This window comes from Ceratotherium simum, chromosome 20 (genome assembly GCF_057802395.1).
Source record: "Ceratotherium simum simum isolate JZ-2026a chromosome 20, ASM5780239v1, whole genome shotgun sequence".
NCBI classification, from domain to species: Eukaryota; Metazoa; Chordata; class Mammalia; order Perissodactyla; family Rhinocerotidae; genus Ceratotherium; species Ceratotherium simum.
The window spans coordinates 29,362,618-29,388,643 of NC_141919.1; the positions used below are offsets into that span (position 1 = coordinate 29,362,618).

The 26,026-nt window shown below is 36.2% G+C and overlaps 1 protein-coding gene across 2 annotated transcripts in view; it reads right to left on the bottom strand.

The window, feature by feature from the left end:
- Nucleotides 1-26,026, bottom strand: part of PTPRD (protein tyrosine phosphatase receptor type D) — a 498,410-nt gene that overhangs the window by 189,573 nt on the left and 282,811 nt on the right. For both annotated transcript variants that reach the window (XM_087444573.1, XM_087444574.1), the window contains 2 exons: nucleotides 4,094-4,282; nucleotides 412-522 (listed from right to left, as the gene is read on the bottom strand). In XM_087444573.1, the coding sequence (XP_087300699.1) occupies nucleotides 412-522; nucleotides 4,094-4,282 (300 nt within the window). The remainder of the gene's footprint in view (nucleotides 1-411; nucleotides 523-4,093; nucleotides 4,283-26,026) is intronic.

Genomic DNA, 26,026 nt, shown 5'->3' on the forward strand with positions numbered 1-26,026 from the left:
TAGACACCTTTATGCTTGGCGTTACACAGAGAACTGATTAGTAGCACACCAAGCAATTATTTCAGGATTTCAAAAGGAGACAGAAGAGAAAGAACAACAGAATAAAGGAGGAAAAGAAGAAAACCTCAAACAAATGCAAAGCACAGTTCAATCAATGCGGTAAAAGTCAAAACGTACAAATGCAAATATACTTACAAACTTCAAGCCTCAGGATAGATTTTACTCAGAAGGTGACAATGTTTTTTAAACAACAGATAAAAACTTTTTAATTCTCTATTCACTAAAATGCGTCAGCTACCGCAACTGTTAGCGAATCAGCTGGTTAAATCCTGACATAACAACACAGATCCTGTGGGTATCTCAACTCCCCCTGAGCTGAATGAAGAGACGCCAGGGTTATGTCATTCCTACCTCTGACATATAAATTGGCAGGGGCAGAATAGCGAGTGCCCGCGCTGTTGGTGGCAACACACTCATATTTTCCTTGGTCAGATTCTTCGCTCTGTTCGATCTGAAGGGCGCCTGTATGGATAATAAAATACATTGCCAAAGAGATGGTAAGAGAAGGCTTTCACAGTTCAGAAAGCTAAACCTCTTAACAATATGAAAAGCCCCGCAAAGCGAAGGTCCGCTCAACGTCGATTCAATCTCTTGCTAAGGTGCACAGACAGAAAATGATGCGATGAGAAAAACATATAGAGATTATTTTTCTTTACATCATCAATGCTAGCATAAGAAAACAATATCTTTTTTCCCAAGCCAGACTTCTAGTCATAATTAACACTCTTATTTCCTAGACTAATAAAATGAAGATGGGTGAGACTGCTTCAAGGAAGTATGGCTTTTAAATAAAACAAAAGATTAATTTTTGGTTTTGTTTTGTTTTGTTTCATTTTGGTATCAAAAGTGGCTCAAAAGATAGGTACGCTCAAAAAAAACCAGGCCGGGTTTTCAAGAAAGTCTTCTGCTGAAGAAAGCCAAAAATACGCAGCGAGCACAAAAAGGCTGCACAAAGCAAAAAATTAAAATTAGTCATTATATATTATGAAAATATTACTTAAAGAAACAAAACTCCCTTTAAGACATGCAGATTTTTAAGAAAAGAAAGACAGTTCGCCACGACTTACAATCATTTGTTACGTTTGCTGAAAAACAAAGAGTAGTTGAATTAGAAGGTTTTAAAAAAGTTAAAAAGAACGGCCTATGCCAGCAAGGAAGAGCCAACCAACCACTGCTTGAGGACCTCGAGGCGGATCCCCTAAGACACCCATCAAAATCCACCAGTGGGATTAGCAGTGTGGTGTCACAAAACCCCCAGAAAAATACAAAACAAGAATTATAAAAGAAACACACACTGAGTCAAAGTATGAAAAACCAGCAATATCACATACCACCAAGAATACTGAGCACCTTTTGTTTCCATAGCCTGAAGGACAGAAGATCCAAAAATCCAGAGGCGAGTAATCCAAGAAAAAAAGAAGTGGGGGAAAAAAGCATTGCTGTCAGGTTGTAGGCGAGTGGGATCAGATGGAAAGGGGAGTCATTCTTTGACTTGTAAGACATTAAGAGAAAAAAGAATTGAAGAGCAAAAGCAAAAACCTTTTGAAAGATAAAGACAAAAAGGAGACGTTCCAGGCTGTCTTCTGCATGTCTGCCACTGTTCTCCAGACCATCTTGGCTTTGGTCCAGAACAAGAACAGCTAAGGAAGAAAAAAATGATCTTTTTTTTTCTCCGGTTGGACAAAAAAAAAAGGAAAAAAGAAGAAAAAAAATAAAAAACGTAAAAAGGAAGAAGAAGAAAAGGAAAAAAAGAGGGACAGATGGTACGCTGTGACTGGTCTGTGGTCTAAAGACCTGGATATGCTTTCTTTGAAGCATATCACAACTGAAATAATCATTTTCATAAAGAAAGAAATGAACAAAACAAAGAGAAAAAGAAAAAGAAAAGGAAAATTCACAATATGAGAGTCACCGATCATAACCAAACAGTACAAAGGAAAAAATAAAGATGATAGACATTATTGGGATGCTTTTGAAAACAGGACAAAGACGAGAGGGATGAAAGGACAGAAAGAATGAGTAAGATCATTCTGTGAACGTTAGTTCAGCACTCTTACCTCTTATTGGTGTACCACCTGGGTGGATAATATGAATGCAAATAAGATTAGAAAGAAGAAGCATTAGTACGAGAAGAAGGAGGCTAGGGCTGGGGAGAAGAATTAAATTAGATTTACAGAATTAAATAAGGTCTTAAAAGAAACTTGAATTATTCTACTGGTAAAACAGGAATATATTAGATAGTATTATTAGATCATAAAAGCAAGTTGCATTATACCACGGAGGGCAAAGACCACAATAGGCAGCATTGCCTTTCTTAGAGAAGCAACTGAGTTCTTAGGTCTGGGGTCATATAGGGCTATATCTTATATGCCTCATATTCTTAAAAAAAAACCCAAAAACTAAACAATATTTTTTAAAGACATAGTTTAGGAAAATACTGGCTAATCTATTTAAGTATATATATAGATATGCATATATATATATACTGTTATAGGAAATACTAAAGACTAACTATAAACAAACACTTTGGATTGGATATCTTATGCTACTTACTATGCTACATTCGTGTGCTATCAGGTGTGTATTATTTTATTTTTCTATACAGTGTTCTTACGATAACAGTTCTGTGAATGTGTGCATGTGCGCGCCACTAAGGAGATCTAGTGTCTACACTGACAGTTAGTAAAATGCATGCCATGCATTTTATTAATAATAATAATAATAATATTCTGAATATGGAAATTAGTGGGGGTGAAGTGCGCTTCAGAACTAAGCACTTACCAATAGATTCTGGAGATTTAAATACGGAGAGAAGAAAGACAGCATAAAAATATTATTATATTCCTTATAATTTGGTACAAATTTTTCAGAGTTAAAGCTTTATATACTAAATCATCTATGTTACATGTGAATAATTAATTCTTTATTTACAATAACAGAATGCTAATCTACACAATTCTGCTGACAACAAGCAAAAGAAGCAGTTAACAAGACGCTTTAACATCACAGGACAGGTCAAAAGCTGAGAATTCTGGGAAGACAGGCAGTTAAACAACTTAGAACTCTATATCAATATTACTACCAATGTCAAAGTAAACAGCTTATTAGTATACGTCCCCGTGAAATTACCTAGGGACAGGCTCTAAAACTTAAGAAATTTAGAATTATCTCTATTTTTAATCTAAAGAGAGCAAAGGAATAAACTAGGGATGCGGATGGGAGAGGGAGGAAAAGGCAACGGGAAGAGAAAGAGAGAGAGAGAAGTCAAGGCTGGAGTCTACACCAAGAGCAGACTTCTGTAGATCCAGTCACTGGAGGGTTCAAAAATCTTTATTGTGGGCGCACACTACTGTGGCTAATGTGTAGACAATGCTCACTCACAATATAATAATAACATTGATAAAAATCCCCTCCTTTCATTGATATTTTGTAAAGGACTTTAAAAAATATATATCTGGTTACTCGTGAGATAACATTTCTGTGTCTTATGTATTCGTAAAAAGAAAGCAAATGTGACCAAACTTACTAAACTTTGGTACTTTGATGAGTTCAAATGTAGAAAAGACAGAGAAAACACACTTTAATAAAACTGAATCATTTTAGTGTTTCACATGAACATTTTGGTTTTTAATGGATATAACCATTGGAACTCCTTTGCACGTTCTGAACGAAGTCCAATGTTGAAATAAATTTCTTTCAAAACAAAACAGAGAAAGAAGAAAGAAAGAGGAGAAAATGGATCCATCAAATACTGCGGACAAGCAGTAAATTAAAAAATTATCTAAAATACAGTCACAGCAGTGAGCAATGTGGATTAAACAGAAGCTGCAAAACACAGAGAGAAGGAGAAAGACAGACTCTGAAACAGGCTATGACGTCACAAACGTGAACAACACATTAAATAACAGAGAAAGAGAAGAGGGAGAAAAATCAATATCTAAAAATTAAAAATAAATAAAATAAAAATAAAAATAAAGAGAGAAAGCTAAAAAAAATTCTCTAGGAGTTAGTAGAAACAGTGACAAGACCCTACCTGATCGTAACTGCTTAATACGGCCATTGTTGTTGCTTGTGTCAACAGGCAAGAAATCTTTAAACCAAGTGATTTCTGGATCTGGATTCCCACTGGCTGCACAAAGCATGGTGGCAGTGCGTGTACGCTCCACCACCTTCAACTGGGGGCCCATGTCAATGGTAGGGAAGCCCCTGGGAATTTGATCCTCTGTAAGACAAAAGGTCATACGAACATCATGTTAACAAGTCAGATGCCCAAGACGCAAGAGATAATGCCAGTTAATCTTTCCCATTATCTTATTCACCATTTGTTGAGAAAATAACACAAATCGGACAGCATGGCACTATTAGATTAGGGTACAGTCACAATGTTGTTCCTGGCCGGAAGAGCGCACAGTCTAAGTGGCCAAGGGCCAAACAAATGAAACCAGTGGACAGTTAGCCATTAATGATTAGGTAGCTAGTAACTAAAGTTTTCTTAGGCAGTTGTCAATTTTAGCTTTTAATTGTTTACCCGCCCATTGTTAGCTGTGCTGACTAGGCAATATATTATCCAACTCCCACTAGGTTCCTCATAGATATCCCTGACACTTGGGTCACCATAGTATAGGATGCTTGAGTTGTTTTTCATGAACTGAGTCGATCCCTGTCCAGTTCAGATCAGTCGAGACCACCAATCCACCAACTGGGCCTGTGCAGGTGTCAGACAGGCGAACTCTTGACATCAGGGAGCCAAAAATTCCACCCTCAGATCATGTTAACACCACCATTTTGTGAACATGCATCGTATAAAGAGACATGAAGCTTGATTACATGCAAGATCATCAATTACCTCATTTCTCCCTACTTCCAATCATCTATCCCCACATTTCAGACTACCTGAACCTTCTAACTCATAAATATCCTAATCCCCATTTTCGGGGAAGTGGACTTGAGATTTGTTCTCCCATCTCCCTGCTTGGTTGCCTTGTAAATAAACCCTTTCTCTACTGCAACCTCATTGTCTTGGTGATTGGTTTTTCATGGAGCAAGTAAAACAAACCTGGTTCAGTAACACAAAGAGCTCCAATGTTTTATAAAGACCATGATGAAGGGATGCATCAAGTTCTCTGGTAGCACAGAGGGAGAAGTAATCATAGAATGTGTGCCTGAGGTCAGTGAACATCAACAGGAAGCTCTGAAATGGAACTTTTGGAATGAGTGGAATTGGAAAACATCACAAATACAGGCATTGAGTCAGGAAACTTTTCACTGAGGGAAAACCATGGGATCCTGCAGAACTAGCTTGGAGAGTACATGGGGAGCAAGTGGTTAGCTGGACTAAGCTATCTGTATTCAACTCTGATACATTTTTCTTTTAACTTTTAAGTGAAACTATATTTTTTCACACGAGCATGAGGTTCAACCTGAATTAATTCTTTTGGAGGAAGTTTCAATTAATCAGAAAATTGAGTTTTCCTTACAAAAGAAGAAAATAACAAAAGCAAGTGAAAAAAGCAACACAAAATCATACATTCCTTAGGATAAAAAAATATTTTCTCCCATTCCAAAGTCCTGCACCATTTTCAGTCATTAAAAAGTTGAAATTTCTAAATTTTGAATCTTCAACTCATCCAAAGTTCAATTCTCCCTATCCCACATCAAAATTGTCCCAGGTCTTAGATCTCGAGAAATTAAAGGACTCTTAAATCCCCCAAGCATGACCTACATTGATAACCTACATTGATAACCTACATTGCCAGCTCTTCCAGCCAGCATCAGAAAGGTATATTCTATTCAAGCATGGAAGGAATTTTAGCTCTACGGGTTATAATTAATCCAAATTAGAACTTGGCTCTTTGTTTGAAGACCATTATGAAACATTTTGACTTCCAACTGAGCCTGATGTTAATTTGGCCTCATGACCTCTGAAGAATTTTCATTAGCCACCAATTCCAAAATGACTCAAAAGCACAAACACCAATGAGCAAAATATGAGAAATCATCAGATGTGACATCTAGCTTCTTCTTGGACGTCTCCTACAATTTCCAGTTTGATTCCTGTGAGTCTTACTCAAGTCTAAATGAGGTACAATTTCTAGGGAAAAGGTTCCATTTTGATGCTTCAACTGTGTTGTCAGTCAAATCTATGTGTTCTTCACTGTTTCCCCTCGATATTTACGGATAAACTCAATCTCCTAAATCTGACTACCAAAGTCCTTTTAAATCAGGCCTTGTTTTTCTCAGCCTCTCAAGAATGACTACCCCATAAGAAATTTTTCTTCTGCCCACTCTGAAATTCTCACCATTCCCCAGACAAATCATGTCCATTGAGTACTCTGTGTCTCGAGAAAGCCACACAGCCAAAATAACCTTCTTTGTAAAGCTTTTATAAACTCTCTCAAATATATTTAATCTTTTCCTCCTCAGAGCTACCATGGTAGTGAGTGCCTAAATCCACGGTCTTGTACTTTTTAATTATCATTAGTTTATCCCTCTACACCCTGAGTTCCTCCATGTCTCATTTGTATCCAGATCTCTTGCCATCAAGCTAGTCTGGCTTGACTGATTTTAAGAGACCCTCCAGTGATTCCTAAGCCTAAGTATGATTATACCCTAGTGATTAAAAAGAAATTTTTCTACTACACAAAATAGGAAATTACTCTGGTAGAGAGTTAATTAGAGGAATAGTTAAGGACTAGAGAGATTTTGAATGTAAATAGTAAAAGAATGTCAAAATACTACCAAAGAATACAGCTCCCAAGAAATAGAAAGTGCCCTGAACAACAAGTCCAGGTTATTGTAAGAGAAAATTGAAGGGCAAATAGGGAAAAGTATAGACTCTAGCTCTCCCACAGGGAGATTTATGAAAGACCAAAAGAAGATGCTGAGGCAAGCTGAGTTTGATGCCTGGATTCACTAGAAAATGTTTTCCTGTCCAACCAGCTAATTGGGGCCAAAGACTAAAAAAATTATGAAAACAGTTAACTTCAATGGGCTACATTTTACTCAAGTTGAAAGACATGGATGGCTCTTTCGAGGAAGCAGTAATGCATTCTGTTTATTTGTTTATTCTGTTTATTGTCAGCCAAGCAGAGGTCTACAGTGGACAACCATCAGAAACAGTGGTTAAGAATGAAATTTCAAGGGCCGCAAGCAGTTAAGTGCATGCGCTCCGCTTCGGCAGCCCGGGGTTCGCATGTTCGGATCCTGGGTGCGCACCGACACACGGCTTGTCAAGCCATGCTGAGGCTGCATCCCATATACAGTAGAGGAAGAGGGGCACGGATGTTAGCCCAGGGCCAATCTTCCTCAGCAAAAAGAGGAGGATTGGCAACGGATGTTAGCTCAGGGCTGATCTTCCTCACAAAAAGAAAACAACACAAACGAACAACAAAAAAATGAAATTTCCAGATGATTTTTCAGGGCTCCAAGGAAATGATAAAAATTACAAATTGGATAAAGAGTATTTTGCAAATTAGGCTATGCTAATTTTAATAATCTATTCCACTTGAATTTCATCAGGATGTTCTTTATGGCTTTAAAGGGTTTGTCAATGTATTTACATCTATAGTGTAGTTCCAATGTTATTTGAAAAAAAAAAAAAAAGCAGAAAGATCAATAGCCATTGTATTATGTTATTATACATCTCACTTGGCAACTATTGACATAAAATGCTTCAAAGGATAAAGATAATTTACTTCAAGTGCTCCAAAGTCAACTACACTGCCTTAGTCACCCAGATATGAGTTTCTAAAAAAGCTCTTAAAGTTTGCTGTTGTTAATTTCCATATTTAAAGCAACCAACTTAGGTTAATAAAAAAGTCACTTTGGGATTCCTGAGCTGTTTCTGTATTTCCTAGGGCATTGTATCTCCCCCATGGCATTTAACTACTAGTTACATTAGCATGTCTGAACAACCAAGCCAATATTCAGTACCCATCAGTGGCAGGTGTCAAAGACTTAAGATTGTTGAGCCACTTATTAAAGGCTCTTAACAAAGAAATCTAGAATTAATAACCATTTATAAGAAATGAAGTCCTCACCTTTGGGAGAAATGACAAAATTGACTTGTGTCCTACCTAAAGCAGGCAAATATATTTGCATGCCTTTCTTTTCCTTCTTGGCTCATAAAGAACACTCTAGAGCCCCCTTTTCATATACACAAGTGCACAACAAAGATAATCTTTCTTGCATACTAATCGGACATAGAATGTAAAGAGTTCTCCTTTCTTATTTTTAATCAGGGTAATTAAATTCTATCCATCCCCCTTTTGCACAGAACCTCTTTGAATGCACTTCCTTCATTAAATTTTCATGAGAAACATCACAATGTAACAGATTCAAATAGCCAGAGCTGTTACACGTTGACAGTTGTGGCTTGTTTCCAATTTGACTGTCAGGTATTTGGCAATAAAACTCAGTATTCAACATAAAACGAACTGTAGAAATAATGAAATTTCTAATTTGAATGCTTATCTCAGTAGGCGTAGTTCAGAAGATGTTAATTGCTTTTTTTCACCCTCTACATTTATTAGTGATTTATATAAAACTGCCTTGGCCATTTGATAACATCAATTTTGACAGCTCATCAAATGTGTGGTACCAGGAACTTGGGGAAAAAAAATCAATACTCTTTATACCTTAACCATATACACTTTTACAGGAAAAAGCAGCTTCAAAAATTAACAAATTGTCAATATGTTACTAGCTTTAAACTTTTACATGAGGTGAAAAGAAAAACATTTTGTCCTATTCATTAATGTGCTCATTAAGCTTTAAAGTGCCTTACTTATCACTGTTCCATATTAATATTCAATCACGCAGAATTAGCTACTAATTCATCAACAATTTAAATCAGACTTGACCTTCACAAAGCCATTTGGTCTGTCACTTTGAGAGGCCATTAAAGGGCAGATTACTACACACTTGTGCTTAGTGAATCGTAGAAGTCACACATATTTTGTTTGGAATGGCAGCTAGAATAGACCTGGAAATATAGCACATTCTTTGATTCTGTTTGGTGTCTTAATGAAATATGCTGATGTGAAACTTACAGTTCCATTAAAGAAAGAGAAAAATGAACATCAGCCTTTTCCAGAGTAAACTTCCCATTGTTATAGAACTTCTGTTAATGACTCCTGACATACTCAAGACTTGAAAGGGATGTATGGGGAAAACATATGACATCGTTTTGTAGGGAGTCATGCCTTACATATCTGTGAATGATCGAATAACAGCTTTTGCATAATTTGCTCAAACCACTTTCAGTGTTCATCCATAAACAATTTTAATCATGCTTTTACTTTCGCTCCAATTCTGCCAACACTGAATCTCTTATTTCATAGGAAACCACTAAACTAAAATGCCTGCTAAGGCCACCACCTCCTTCCAAGGTGGCCCTAAGCAGTTCTTCTGGCCTAATCTTGCTAAGATTCTGAGTGAATTCAATCAGACTGGTGCTTGGACTCTGGTCCCAAATGATTTAAAGAAGTTTTCAGTGAAGGACTCTTTGCCATGGTGCTACATTCCCAGTTTTTCAGATTTATAGTCAATATGTTTATGGAAAAAAATCATGTCGATTACATCAACAGTATGCTTTTCTAAAAGCAGTGTTAAAAGATTTGGCAAGTATACCTGACCATTTAGATATTATCGGCAATATAGCGGTTTTGGTGAGAATAGGAGTACAACAGAGCAAAATCAGAATCTGGAGGGAGAGAGAAACGATTTTTTTCTTGGAGAAATCCCCCTGAATTACTTTTCTGAGGACCAAACAGTTCACAGTGGCTCCTCTTTAAAAGCTTGCAACTGGTGTTATCAATAAAGCCCTTATTAAAGTCAATGTGCAAACTTGAACTCACAAGCTCATGGAGGGCAGGGGCTGTATGTTGTTTCCTTCTTAACCATCAGTGTTCAATAAACACTTGCAATTAGACATGTTTAGGAAATCTTAGCAACCATTTCAGCACTCACTCATGTGGCATCTCTGAACTCCTACCAGGTTTATTTAATGCGTCTCACTTAAAAAGTTAATCATTCTTAATTGTTTTGTGGCTATACATTTGGCCTCCTCAATTTGAATATAAGTCTAAGAGGCAAAAACATCTTTTACAGTGTCTTAAGTAGTATTAGAATTATAGACTCACAAAAATAAATGTTAATAACTGTTTATTTTTACAATGGTAAGTTTTATTTAATTAGCAAACGATTTTCATTGGTTGAGATGTGCAATTTAGGCTTAGTTCCTTCTTTAATTTAGTACAGTTGCTGCCCTAGAAACACACAATCCAGTTCCTGTTTTCCTCATTTTCCAGGAAGTCTTCCTTTCTATATGGGTTGTAAGCTCCTACAAGTCAAAACTGCAACACCATAACGAAAACCTTACATGTATACACAACGAAACTCGAAAGAACACAATAGAATATTGTGTAATACTTTGTTATCCCATCTTTAGAATAATGGAATTCTTGATGTTTAAACTAACGATAAAACCCAAGTGAATCACTCAGTTGTATGCTGAGGCAAACATTCTGGGTCTTCTTTCACTGACAGGAGCAAAGAGCTCTCCCTGGCTGGATATCTTAAGGGTCTAGCCCTTCACGATGTCATCTTACAGAAGTACAAATGATTTTTTTTTTGAAGGATGAAGGGATTGTGTAAGGGAAGTTTTTATTAATGTAATAAAAGTCAAATGTTAGGTGGATAATATGAAGAATATTTTCTTAAATAAAAGTGCTAGACCCTTTAAATATATTGAAGGCATCCTCACCTGTTAGAAGAACTGTACTAATCTAGGCAACATAAAGGCAGTGAGTTTTTATACCTAAGACAAAGTAAAGATTCTCCTGGAAAATTTAAATATATTGGTCTTAAGCTGGTCAAATAAGAAAATATCGTCATATGTATGAAAGTTTCATTATGTTAAAAGAAAAAGACCTTTTGAACTATTAGTTATAAAAATCTACCAGAGCCAAAAGATGGCATCATTCATTTTATAGATATTTATTGAAGGCCTCCTTTGTGCCAGGACTGGGCCATGTACTGGGTATGAAGTAATCTAGAGAATCTCTATATTGTTGTGATTTAACTGTATCTGCAGGATAATCAGATTCTTTGGGAGTAATAATAGGACCCAGCTTATAGACGGGAGGATTGAATGAGATAATGCATTAAATGTGCCTAGTGCTGCCTGGCACTAGTGCCTGGCATCTATGAAAATATTAGCATATATGTACTTACTCTATCCCAAGCTCCCACAATAGATTTAAATAGAACAGAGGCATGTGACTCTATGGCTTGATAGAACAAGAGTCACAGCAATAAACTGCAAATGGAAAAATAGTCTACGCAAATCACAAAAACACAGGGATTATCTAGACATGCAAGTGGATTTAGAGAGCAGTATCTGTGCCAAGTAACCTCTTCAAGGCTCATAAAAGCACTCATTTCTCCCTTTAAACAAGATTTTAGGCTCTTGGATTAATCAACAGCACAAATAAAACAAATCCATACTGTCATATGATTTGTTTCCACAAAACAAACTTAAAAAATAACTGTAAATATTTGAGACAGCAAAGCTTTGTTGTGAATGACTTAAAACATTGAAACTATTAGAGCTTTATTAGAGTTCCTTGAGGCAGGCAAGGGTGTTATCATAATTACCATTTTCTACAGAAACAAAATGAAGATTCAGCAAAATTAAGTTACTTGTTCCAGGTCATACATATAGTAAAAATAAAAGAATCATTTAACTCTAGATTTGGTGTATTTTTATTCCAACATGTTTCCTCTAGGCCAGTTGTTGTTCTTTGAATAAATATTCATCATGAACAGTGACAGAACTCTTAAGCGAAGTCAACCCATAATGGAAGGCATAACAAAAGTAATTCTAATACTTGAATTCAAGACTAAAGTTCCATGGGATGTAATAATTTTAAAACACTCTACATTACAAAAAAAATCCACTTTTTGATACTTACCAATCAGCTTCTCATTTGTTTAGCATCGGTTCCAAGTAGAGACAGAATTCTGCCATGTATACTAGCCAATAAAATGTGGATAAGAAATGGAAGATTGTGAAAAGGATGACAAATATCAAATAATTTCTCTAGGGAGCTCAAATTCATCACTGTGCCTATGTCTTTAACCCTTCTGTGACTTCTATTTAATTATCTAGGAAGGGTTATAAATGGCAGGACTTCTGCTTTGAGCAGACACCAAAAGACAGTACACAGATGAGAGAACTAGACATAAGTAGACTCAGCCTATCAACTCTATGACCTTAGGCCACACTGGGGCCTCCTCTAACATACGATCAATAGTGACTACTCCAAATAGTTTCATCTAGGAGAGGAGACAGATCAGTGTCTCAGAGGGTGGAAGACTGAGGGGTTAGTGGCTGGAGAATTTGCTACTTTGTTGAACAGCAAATAAGTTTTCAAGTTATTATCTTTCAGAATAAACCACACCATCAGGCTACAAACAAGAACCACTTCTTTCCAGAATACAGTCTCTGAAGAGGGGGAAAACATTTATTATTCTTTTCTTAAAGAAAACAATGTAAATAAAGCTTTTATTTTACCATTCCAGATGGCAGCAGGGTATAATTTGCTCTGTTTTGATATCATGACCGTATTATTCAAAATCAGTCTTCCTGCAAGTGAATTGAATAAGGCAATGAAAACAGAAAAAGAAAAGCAATAAAAGCTAAATCAAGGTTTTCCAGCAAAGTTGGGTTCCCGGGCCATTATCAAAATGATATGCATATGAATGAAATTGAAAAATTTTATAAATAAAGTCGTTTCTAATTATAAGTCAAAGGCTACTCTAAGAAAGAAATTATCTAAAACAAGAGAAAACTGCCAGCTAATAAATGATATGCCAAGTGGAACATTTAATAAATATAAGATCTGGCCCCCAAAAAGTAATTACGAACAGGATAGAATGAATTTTTAGTCCAAGATCCTCTTTGTAAGTTATTATGTACAGATGGTAGGCTTGTCTTAATATGGCTGTAAATCAATCAGAGAAGCTTTTATTTCAGAGTGGATTTTGGTATCTCTTAAGGGCAGTTACTGGGTACAAGTGTCTCCAAAGATTTCTCATAGAATTATGCCATGCAAGAACAGAAAATTGGACATTGATAAGCTGATAGGAGCCTCATTAGCAGCTACTGAATATTCAGCATACTAACCAGCTACCCACAGAGCATTCCAGAGCAAAGCTCCATTTTCTGAAATATTCTTCACATGTTGAGGAGGTTGTAAGGCACTCTTGGCACAGAATAAAGCAAACTTGTTTAGAAGCAATGTGTGCAATTACCTACAAATCACAAACTAATGTGTACACAGGAGAACACAAACCAGTTAAATTATCAGTTGTATGAACATGGTACATTATCAGTTGTATGAACATGGTAACTGCAGTTTCACATGGCATTAACTCAGTTAACCCTTTGTTGTTAGTATTTGGCCTTAGCAAATGATCACACTCTTTGTGATCCAAACTTATATAAATTCATTGAGGGAGGGGGAAGGGAGTACCCTCTCCTCCCTAGCCACACTATTAATACCTGGATATTTAAGTAAATTTTTAGGAACCAGGGTTATGTTTTATTCCCTTCATGGGAATGCAGATCTCATCAAGATAAAATCCAATAACCATCCACTTTAGCAAATCTCACTGCTTTCTATTAATTCATTTTTACTAACAAGCAGGTGTCATGCTACTCAGCCTATACATTGTCCAAATTTTTTCCCTATTTTGACTATCGAATTAATTAACCACTTGCATAAATTTATCTTTAAATCATACTAAGATTTTTTTAAGGAAAAAAGCAAAAATGCACAATGAAGCTGAAGTTCAAAAATTTAATTCCTGTTTTTTTAGAAAGAGAGAGACAAAGACAGAAATAGTAAACATGGAAAGAGAATTGGGTTTGGCTCCTGCCTCTATTATTTGCTGGCTTTGTAAAAGTTAGGAATTCTAATGAGCTCAACAAATAAGGCCAAGGAAAACATTCATGTTGGCTGCTTTGCTATATTATGATGAATGTATATAAAAATAAATAAAGTTTTTATGCCATCAAACATTATATAAATAAGAAAATTAGAATGAACTGTATGGTTTTAGACTGGAAGTGGAGGTATTGATATGAACTCATGGTTTTAAAAATATACATATTAATATAGAAATGGATATAATTGTAAATGAGTGTACATGCACACACATACATACACTACTTATTTAAACTTACCAAACACATCTTCCCTAGCTGTGTGAATCGAGAGAGGCTAGGAAAAGCAATATCTGATAGCAATGGCCATACCTAGCATCCAGATCTTGGTTTCTAAATAAGACTCGCTAGCAAATGGAAACAGAGCTCCTTGGAGAAATGAGTGATTCCATCCAGCACTGGGACAAGGAAAGTACAAGTTATATCTGGAATATCTGTTGTACACTGAAGTACTTAAAGAATGACGGTGGTATGTTAAAAGGACAAAAAAGCCAGCTTGAAGGGGCTCTCATCAGCCAAATGTGGAACAATTTGAACATGAAAATTTAAAAAAAATTACCAAATTATAGTACATTGAATAAAATAAAAACATATGAGTCCATACTGATACAAATGAATAAATTGAAAAGTTTCATGCAGAATGGTGTATTTACATAGTCTCAAAGTAACTCTTCACATAAATTTATTAAATATAAAGGAAAACAGTAACTTTACAATGGAGAAGCTCAAAGAAACAGTCTTGATCAAGATATCAAAGTTAACAACATAAAATAATGGGATAAATCTAAATCATGTGTTGAGAAAAACATAGCATCATTTCTATAATATTTGCTATGGACTAAATGTTTATGCCTCCCCCCAAAAATTCATATGTTAAATCCTAAAGCCTGATGTGATGGTATTTGGAGGTAGGGGCCTTTGGGAGGTGATTAGGTCATGAGGACAAAGCCCTTAAGAATGGGATTAATGTCCTTATAAAAGAGGCCTCAGGGAGATCTCTTACCCCTTCCATGTGAGGACACAGAGAAAAGAGAATCTTCTACAAACAAGGAAGTGGACTTTCACCAGACACCAAATGTGCTAGAGCCTTGATCTTGTACTTCCCAACCTCCAGAACTATGAGAAATAAATTTCTGTTGTTTATAAGCCACCCAGTCCATGGCATTTTGTTATAGCAGCCTGAACGGACTAAGACAATATCACTGCCAAAGATTCACAGTCTAAATATAATCAGAAGCAAACATCAGCAAAACCCAAAATGAGAGCATTCTATGAAATAACAGCCTTGTTATCTTCAAAACTATCGAGATCAAGAATATCATAGAAAGACTGAGGAACCCTTCCAGATTGACAATTAAGGGCAAAGTGTAATTCTAACTTGGAGCCTTTGAAGACAATTAGAGAAACTTGAACAGAGACAATTGCTGAAATGTCGGCTAAGGTGAATAAGGTCTGAGGATGATGCATCAGTGTTTTCTTCCTGATTTTGATGGTTGTACTGTGGGAGAATGTTCTTGTTTGGAGGAAATACAGGTGTCTGAGGGTGATAGGCATCATGTCAGCAATGTATTCACAAATTGTTCAGGAAAAATAAGCTCTTTGTATTGTAGTTTCCACTTTTCTGTAAGATTGGGATTGTTTTGAAATTTTTAAATCACATATGAGTAAATCATAATTACTTTATATTACATAAATAAATGAGATTTTATAAATCTTTAGATAATATTTAGAAATTGTATTAATATCTCAGTTGTGCAAGATTTGCTCCCAAAGCTTCTGGATAGCTGAATGTACCCAGGCAATTTTGTCCCAACTCTGAAAAATATTCCCAAATACATACTTTACCTGAAGTCATCTTGAACAACAAGATTAAGAAAATGACATTTCAACTGTTATCCATTTTATACCAATGATGATAGTGCCACAAAACTGTTAAGTCTGGAAATATGTAAATTTCCGTAAAATTAGGCCTTACAAATATTCAATTATCAACCCTGAATAATGAACAAAATTGAGCAATAATTCAAGAGCAAGGCTCAAGCTCATGAAAAGAAAATGTAGAGAAATCAGAACTCTGAAAAAATAATTTCACTTTTATGATTTCCGTTTAGAGAAGTGAAATGGATAGACCCCTCATTAATTTTCTTTCCAAGTGTCTGAGAAAGTTTAAGATGGTAGATGAACTTTTTGATGAGCTTCCTTCCAACTAAAACATCATCAACTTGACTTAAAACCCAGAATAGTTTCAGAAATCCAAGTGTTGCTTATGACGGCTTTTGAATTTTTCAGGAGAAATGTTCTTTCCCCCCAGGTCTTCACAGCTCTCCCTCTGGACCCGGAACACAGTAAAGAAAAGTGCTTGTCATCCTGTGCGCTTTAATCATTTATGGACTGGGGCAAGAGAAGTGAGCACAAAAATAAAATGATTCAAATATGTTTAAATAATTTTCTGAAGAGAACATTTCACCATTTTACTCCAGTAGCATTTCTCATAGCTTTAAAGACAAACTGTGGTAGGTATTTGTTTTATTTGAAGGGAGCAGATAGATTCTGAAAACAGAGGTAATGGCAGTTTTCTTCAGGGGGTATCTTGGAAAATAAAAAGATCAAATCTTAAAACACTAAAAATGTTACATAAGATGCCTCGCTGTAAAGAATGAAACTACAATAGCACATGAATAAACCTTTAAATATAACTTATATGTTTCAAGAATGTATTATGTACCTATGGAGAAAAATTTCCCCTAAATATAAGTAATTTTCTATTTCTACGTCAAAAGTGAGCCTGAATTTAACACCAGAGTTACCAAATGGAACTAGTTATATTCATTTTTCAGCTATGTTTGTTTGTCAGTCTTAAGTCTTTGAAATCACAAGCTGTCAATTTATGAAAGCACCCACAGAAATATGTTAACTATGGTTTGTTTCTTTTTTCAATTTTTGAACTTTCCTTTCTCTTTATACAAACTTACCAAATAAAACAATATCATATTTAAATACAAACATAGGATAGAAATTGATTCAGTAAGTTCCGAAATATCAAAAATATTAAAATACTTCTCAACAGAAGGTCAGACATCTAGAAAATAACCAGACAGAAGCAACACCACCAAAAAATTCTCAAAATCACCGCCAAAAATTATGTGAATGAAATCCCACATCATTTGCTGCTAGAAGAGTTATCAGGCCACCACACACAAAATTCTAAAAGCTTGACTTTCTTCTTCAATAGTAGATTAAACCTTGGTAAATTAGATAAAGGGCTTCAGGCAAAGCCTCAGGGGATACAAAAAGGACTGAGGTCTTTTTCCTAAAAGCAGCCAGAAGGTAAAGAAACGTTTTCAACGCAGGTCTAAGTGTGTGGGCACCCAAGCCCTTGCGGATGTGTATTGGGAGGGTATATTATAATCATCAAATTACAATTTTGGAAAACACCATTTTAACTGCAGGGTGAAAAACACATTGGGGCAGGGCACAAAAAGGGATGCAGGGAGGCCATTTAAGAGGCCACTGCAATAGCCCAGCAGCAAGATAAGGGTAAAGTCACACCACGAAAGTGGTGGAGATGGGGAGAAGTAGAGCGAGGTGAGAAATTTTTTTAAATTTCAGTTTTATTGAGGTATAATTGACAAATAAAATTATAAGATATTTAAAGTGTACAATGTGGTGACTTGATATACGTACACATTGTGAGAGTTGAGAATAATCTGAAGGTCAATTTTACAGGGCTTGGTGATATTTTGAGGATGGGGAATGAGGCAGAATTATCAGGGATGGTTTTCTAAATATACGGGATGGCTTGCACAATATATTTCCAGTCATGTCCTCCCCTAAGAAACAATGCCATACATATGAGGCACCTGTGTAACAGATGGCACTTGGCCCTGAAGGGTGGACTCTGTCTTTTCCTCACCCGTGTGGCTGCCCCAGGGTGAAGCACAGTACCAAGCACAAAGTAATTATCTGCCAAATGAATATGGACCCACCTTTACCTTCAGGAACTGAGGGAAGGGGCTGGTATATTAAGTCATTTCCTTCCCTACGTGCTTTGTCTTAGGGTGAAGGCAAGAAAGAACCGCCTCTGCCCACACACATGTGAGCTCAGCACTCTCACTACGGACGTGCCAGGAGTTCCCTGGACACCAGTCTAGAATGGGATGGAGGTACCCTTGGATTTGTATCCTTCCCCACCAACAGCTCCATCCCTGCAATCTGACGACAGCCGAGCATGCCAGGGTAGTTTCTCTCTAGCCAGAGAAGAAACACACTACATATCAGAGTAGGACAGTCAATGGCCTCCCAAATAAAAGGGAAAATAATTTGAGTTGTACTCCTACGAAGACATGCCATTAAGAATTTCCTTACAGATAACTCACGGCTGTTACATTTTAATATGCTACACGCCAATTAAATAGATACAAGTTTCCAATGACAAGATATCCAGTAGGGATATAATAAACCTTTTTCTTACATACTAAAAACAACCCAGAGTTGCTCATTTTCATTTAGTTGCAATAGACTGACATATTGTTATAAATTTAGGAAACATACAATCTCTAATTCTTAACAAAGTGACAGCAACTTGACAAGTGAAAAAGTTATCTCAGCCTTGAATTCGCTGGCATAGAAAGCCAACATATCCTACTGCTCTCCTTACAGCACAAGTGGATGGGTTTTATGTATACTGCAAGATTAATGCTCCTTCAAGTGCTCAGTGATGATGGCTTTGAGGCTGCTGAGTAAATAACATGCGTGCATTCACTATAGGAAGTGAGAACGTGTACTTCAGCCACTGATCCCTAAAATAACTAGTGCTATTTGTTTATTGTTATAAAGACAAAATAATATGCAATACAGCTTTGTAAAATATACATGACAGGTTTCATGGGCAAATGATAATCAAATAGGCAAATTTTATAGTTTTTCAGGAATTAACTCAAAAGAACAGAAAACATAATAAAGAATGTTTACTCAGTGAGAAAAAGACATTTTCAATTTAGTCTTTTCTAATGGCTATCACAGCTCCCCTGGTGCTGGTGACTTGGGCTTGAAAGCAAGTGGACTTCCATTTACTGAGTACGTCAAATGAACTTAGCTGTTCAAATCCTGATATATATGCTCCTTTGGTAACAGCAGCTAAGTCACACAGTAAAGCCAATACTTTTTTTGTAATTTTCAGGTGATTCTTATGTATATACCCTCCTCCCAAAGCCTTAGGTACTTTCCTGAAACATGGTAAGTAGGGTTCTATGAAAAACTTCCAGGGCTATCAGTTTTCCTGGTGGGTTTTAATATGGTGGAGATTTAAGAACATTCTGGCACATATCATCATAGTTTTTAAATGTTTATCTCTTCACTTGTGAGGAAAAAAAAGCAGTGCAAGATTTAAGACTAGGTTGGTCTATTCTCACCTCTCTTCCACCGCCAGACATAATTTCTTTCTTCATATTTTGAATCTATTTCCTGGCAGGAAGGATAATATTTGTCTTAATACTTATATTCCACCCCTGTCAAGGAGCCCACTGTTTGTTCAGACATACGGTGACATGTTTCTGATCACTTAATTTTTAGTAATTCTATTTAACCCACGGCAGAGTTCACCAGAGGTACCTGGACTCCAGGATCCCTACCGTGTTAATGACAAGAATTGTTTCCTTCTGGGTTATTCTTCAAAAGGCAGATATTAAATGGAAAATTTCTCACTAAAATTACTTATGAATTATAGAACATGAGATAATTCTCAGGGGAACTATGCCATCCTGATAAAATATATGATACTAGACCCTAGAACAGAGTCAACTATAATAGATTTTATCACAGTGATTTTCAGAAGAAAATGGCTATGCAAATCAACTAAAGTCAAAGTTATGCTTTTTGGTAGATATTCTGAAGTGTTTTAACTATTTTCAGTGACTGAGTCTGTACAGACATTACCTCATTCAGTTACCAAAGTTCATATACTGCAACTGATTGATCACAGTTAAATGTTCAAATGGTGTTTTACAGAGGCCTTTTGTTTTAAATTTAATGAGTGAGAGGGATACTTGCTTATAAATTCTTAATAGTTTTTCGGGTTCAAATTATTACATCCACACTTTATGGCATAGATTAGTAGTTCGTTAATTTCCCGTTAATCTTGTTTAAGAAGAGATCTGACATACTTCATACAAACTCAAGCTGAAATTATGGGTCCTCACTTCATCCACCTCAATGTGGAGGGTGGCTGGCCTATCCAAGCACATATTACTACCCTCCTTAGTTTTCTTAAGAAGATGTACAAATTTGGCCTTAACACAGATCAGTGTTAAAATCTGAAACTCCATTTTGCCAACCACACAGTTTTGCTTTAATCTATACTTATCAGGGATCTGAACCTCAAACTGATGGACAAAACTTATCACAACTTGGCCAGAGAAGCAATAATTATGGATAATTAGCTGAAATAATGCAATCTCATCCATTCCTCCACTTAACATAAAAATGATCCTTTGATTATTTGGAAGATCAGAGACTGGAATACCAGGACTATTTTCTGCAGTTTGCTGGAAAACAAGTTTTACTGAATTGTCTTTAGGTATAATTCCCCAGGTTATACTGAGGGACGTTAATAAGCAACTGTCCTATTAAGTTGAAGAGAGTTAAATATGCATATGATGCAGAGAATATTCTTTAAAACATGACAATGTCCTCATTCTGAAGAACTATGGCAGAAATATTTTTTCCTCTGGTTTCAGTCTCAGAAATAGTTATGATTTCCCTGAAGAACTGATTTGTTTTTTTTTTTTTTTTTTTTAAAGATTTTATTTATTCAGTTTTTTTCCCCCCAAAGCCCCAGTAGATAGTTGTATGTCATAGGTTCACATCCTTCTAGTTGCTGTACGTGGGACTCGGCCTCACGTTGGACGGAGAAGTGGTGCCTCGGGGCGCTCCCGGGATCCGAACCCGGGCCGCCAGCATCAGAGCGCGCACACTTAACCGCTAAGCCACGGAGCCGGCCCAGAACTGATTTGTTTTTATTTTACGGATATTGTGCATCTGAGTCACAGTTTGCTCTTTCTCGTTTCCATAGCTGTTAGGAGATTTAGAGCTAAAACTTAAAAGGCAAAGGCGTGGAAGTCCATGACATAGGCTCTGTGTTCCAACTTCACTTCTAATATCAATTTATCTTATCACAATGTTTTTCTGTTCCACCGTAGCAACATTTTATCGCATCATAGTGAACATTCCTTTGTAAACTAATCTTATATCCCCTTGAAGCAAGGTTATAATAGATACAAGTGTATAGATATTGTAAATACAATCTTTCAAAAATATATAATGAAAAGAGGTGACTTCCAAAATGTCGAGAGATATCCAAACAAGTCAACCCACACAGCCCACAACAGTCTATAAGAAATGTTCAAGTTAGCAGCAGTTATGATAAACCAAAAACAAACTCATTAAAGGGAGCTTCTGAGAGAGTGCAGCATAAAAACTTCGATTTGGGGAACACTAACTTGAAGGAAGAAATTAAAGGACGAGACATGGAAACAGGTATGAAAGGACAGAGTGACTTAAGAAGTATTTTATTTCTATTTCAGATAAATCACTTCAATTAAAATACTCTGCCCAGGACAAAACTGGATGAATGTATCTACTGAAGATCGATATATAATATACCCACATGTGTTTGATTAAAGCACATTCTTACCTTATTTGCAGAAAATTATATTCACATTTAACAAACATTAAGGAGAAGTACTATTTGTTCAATTTAACAAACATTTATTGAACACCTCTCAGACTCTCTGCACGAAACACTGTTTAGCACTTGAAGGCTCCAAGAACAGTCCGTCAAACGTCTTACAATACAGCGTCGAAACATGCATGTGAACAGAAGGAAATATGGAAAGAATAAATTGCTAAGGGAGCACAAAGGGGTAAGTAATGAATTTGGCTGAAGATGAGGGAAACCAGGCCTAACAGCATGAATAGATTTCTGATAGAGAGGAATGTCTTAAGGCCCTTCAAGGCACAGAGAAGACTATGATCAAGATGCAGAGATATTATTTATTTATTTATTTGGGTGAGGAAGATCGGCCCCAAGCTCACATCTGTTGCCAATCTTCCTCTCTCTTTCTCTTTTTGTTTTTTTTTTTTTTCTGAGGAAGATTGGCCCTGAGCTAACTTCTCTGCCCATCTTCCTCTATTTTGTATGTGGAATGTTGCCACAGCATGGCTTCATGAGTGGTGTGTAGGTACATGCTCGGGATCTGAACCTGCGAACCCCGGGCCGCCAAAGCAGAGTGCACTAACTTAACCACTATGCCACCGGGCTGGCCCCAGCAGAGTTACTAAATACATGATGTGAAGTGTGGTCACTGCCTGGATGCTTTGGTTTGGAAACAGGGTTAGGAGGACAGTGTGGCAAAGCATGTTGAAGCAGGATGCAGAGATAGTCAGCTGGGTCCAACTGCAAGAAATTGGAAGGGTTATAGTGCTCGTTTGGCAGGCAGTATGGAGTCGGAGAGTTTTGAACCAAGAAAGTAAGAGGAAACTGTTCATGTTCTAAAACACAATCTTTGTTAGGGGAGTTTAGTGGAGGGGGAAAAGAGCAAGATCTGTTAGAAGGTTTCTGTATTCATTTTAATGCAAGATGATGAAGTATGTGTTGGATACAATTCCTCGGAAGAGAATGGAAGAGATGAGTTAGATACACATTGAGGAAATGTTCCACAGGTTTAGGACATATTCATTTTATTTAAGAGGAAGCTGGGCTAAAAGTGAGTCTCAAATTTGTAGTCTCCTAGTTCCTTGGTAAACAGTGGTGGGTAGACAGGAATGGATGACGTTACCTAATATAAGAGATACAGGAAGACAAGGGAAAGCTCAAGATTTGAAATACAGCTTTGAGTGCCATTCATATGAAAGTGATAGTTGGAATCACGCACACGGATGAGGTGACCCAGGGAAGAATCTATATTGAGAAGCGTATGGGAAGTAACCATAGTTAAGGGGTTTTGTATGATGAAATAATTTCCTTTAGTAACACTGATTTGTTATATATGCATTTTACTCATTATATCATGTGGAATATTTTTACATGCTGTCTCTGTAAATCAAGTAACCTGTTGACAAATGTGCCAAGTATTTTTTCTCAGAGTAACATCTTTGCTTATTCCTAGTAAATAACAAAAAAACTGTGTTAAGAGTAATTACATTTTTAAGGGTTGTAGACTTTAAACATAAATAAAAATGTGTGTGAATATTTGCCTTGTAAGGAGGGGCATATGAGAAAACAATATAAACTTTGAGAGAAAAGATGAAATAAAACGAAATAAATATGACAAACTCCAATGGAAATTATTTAAAAAGGCAGTATAAAATTATTCAAGTTGTAAATTAGCCAGAAAAAAAAATTCTAATGTTAACTTAGGATATCGAGCTAATGTTTTTTAATCATTCCAAAAGAAGAAGGATGCTATTCTTAACTCTTGCTTCAAACCATGTAATCATCCAAATAAGGTGCCAATGTTTCAAACACTTTCATTTACTGTATCTATATTCAGATCTCCATTCACATACTAATCCCATGTGAAGCATGTGAAAGGAGATTAGAAAGGTCTAGTCAAGTTAACTTAGGAGTGCAATACTAATACAAATATCACTGGTTAACTTGAACAGAACCAAGGTCAAAGCAAAAATCATAATAGGGAATCATTCAGAGTTGAGGGGAACAAACAGACGGCCTGTCGACTTTTTATTGTATTTCCAGGAATTTGAAAAATTGAAGGCCCAACCTATGTTGTTAAAAAAAATATAATAGTTCTCGTATTAGGGATGGAATTTACAACATGATGACTACAGTTAATACTGCTGTATGATATATAGGAAAGTTGTTAAGAGGGTAGATCCTCAAGACTCTCATCATAAGGAGAAATTATTTTCTTTTCTTTGTATTGTACAGTCATGTGCTGCATAACCACAGTTCAGTCAACGGATGGACCACATATAGGAGGGTGATCTCATAAGATTAGTACCATGTAGCCTAGGTGTGTAGTAGGCTATACCATCTAGGTTTGTGTAAGTACACTCTATGATGTTTGCACAACAATGAAATTGCTTAATGATGCATTTCTCAGAACGTGTCCCCATTGTTAAGCTAGGCATGACTGTATCTATATGAGATGATGGATGTTAACTATACCTATTGTGGTAATCGACTCCCAATATATGTACATCAAACCATCATGCTGTACACCTTAAACTTATTCAGTGATGTGTGGTCAATTATTTCTCAACAAACTGGAAAAAATAAATAAATTAGACATATCAGCAAAGAAACAAACAAAAAATAATAATAGTTCTCTATACACAAGAATGTATTCATGTTCTATAGGCTTGTATGTTGTTCTAGTATTTACAATAAGAGGCCTACACTCCAATATACATATTTTCAAGTCTCTAATATTAGTACATGTATTTTACATGCATAGGGTATCTCCCATATTTGGAGTGCTGTGAGTATTAAATGATTTAATATGTGTATGGTTCTCAAAAGCAGATACATCATATAGTAAATACTTAATATTTACCACTACTACCACAACACTGTATCAATTAAAAAGCAAATACTACCTTCTGTATTAAAATATTTGAGAGCTACTAGTTACAAGTTCAACTAACATTTCAATTGGTTAAATGACCAACTTGACAATGCATCCACAATACATACACACAGACATACATGTGCTTACATGAATACATACTCTCCAACACAATTTGTGGTTAGAATAGTACCCCACTTAAGAAGACACCATATTTTTCAGTCACTTAACTAAAGCTAAATTCATATCAAAGAGAAAAGCAGAAATAGGGTACTATATAATTTATAGTACAAAAGCCCAGCACTAAGATTTCCTGAAGGACACCCTTGGCCACCGTGGTCTAGAGAGGTGACTTTGAGAGTCTCTGACTAGAACACCCAAGACATTCAGACGTAGTGTTCAATTGTTCTGCTAATTCGACATGGGTCAAGTCATTTAAACAAGAGAATTAAGAAAACAACAGATGGGCCCGGCCCGGTGGCATAGTGGTTAAATTTGCATGCTCTGCTTCAGCGGCCCAGGGTTCGCGGGTTCGGATCCTGGGTGCCGAGCAATGTACCACTTATCAAGCCATGCTGCGGTGGTGTCTCATATAAAGTAGAGGAAGATGGGCATGGATGTTAGCTCAGGGCCAATCTTCCTCAGCAAAGAGGAGGATTGGCAATGATGTTAGCTCAGTGCTAATCTTCCTCACAAAAAAAAAAAAAGAAAGAAAGAAAGAAAGAAAGAAAACAACAGCACCAGAGCAGGGTATGAAAATAATATTTCTTCCATGGGCCTGCCTTTGACAGTGAGCTTATTCTACAGCTGTCATAACAATTACTGACCACCACCAATAGCAAATATCAATTCTGCCTTGAAAGTAAGGATAAGTAAATTTCATTCCTGGTACATCCATGATACCTAGATGACAAAGGCCCTACAAAAGCATAATCAATAAGACTGTAAACTGGGGGTGGTTTTTGCTCAACACATATCTTAGTCCCTTTGAGCATTTTCTTTTTTTCTTTCCTACTTAATTATTTCAAAAAGTACATTTTGCAATAACTGGTAATCTCTTTCTTAAGTGATTTTAACTTCTGTAGGCCTTGGACCTTATGATTTGTAGAACATACATATTTTGTCATTAATTTGTTTGAAATTCCAGAGGGCATGAAAGAAAGTTTTTGCTTTATATGATTGTTCTCCATCAAATGACATTTAATTTGGGAGGTTTTATAATCTAGACCCATTTAATTTCATCCCTATATGCTTCATATCTCATCAATTTCCTGTCTTCAACAATAAAAACCCTTGTTATTATAGGTAAGAGTGTGTATGGCAGGTCTTTTTTCTTTTTCCATTCTTTTCCTTTAAAAAAAAAAATGAT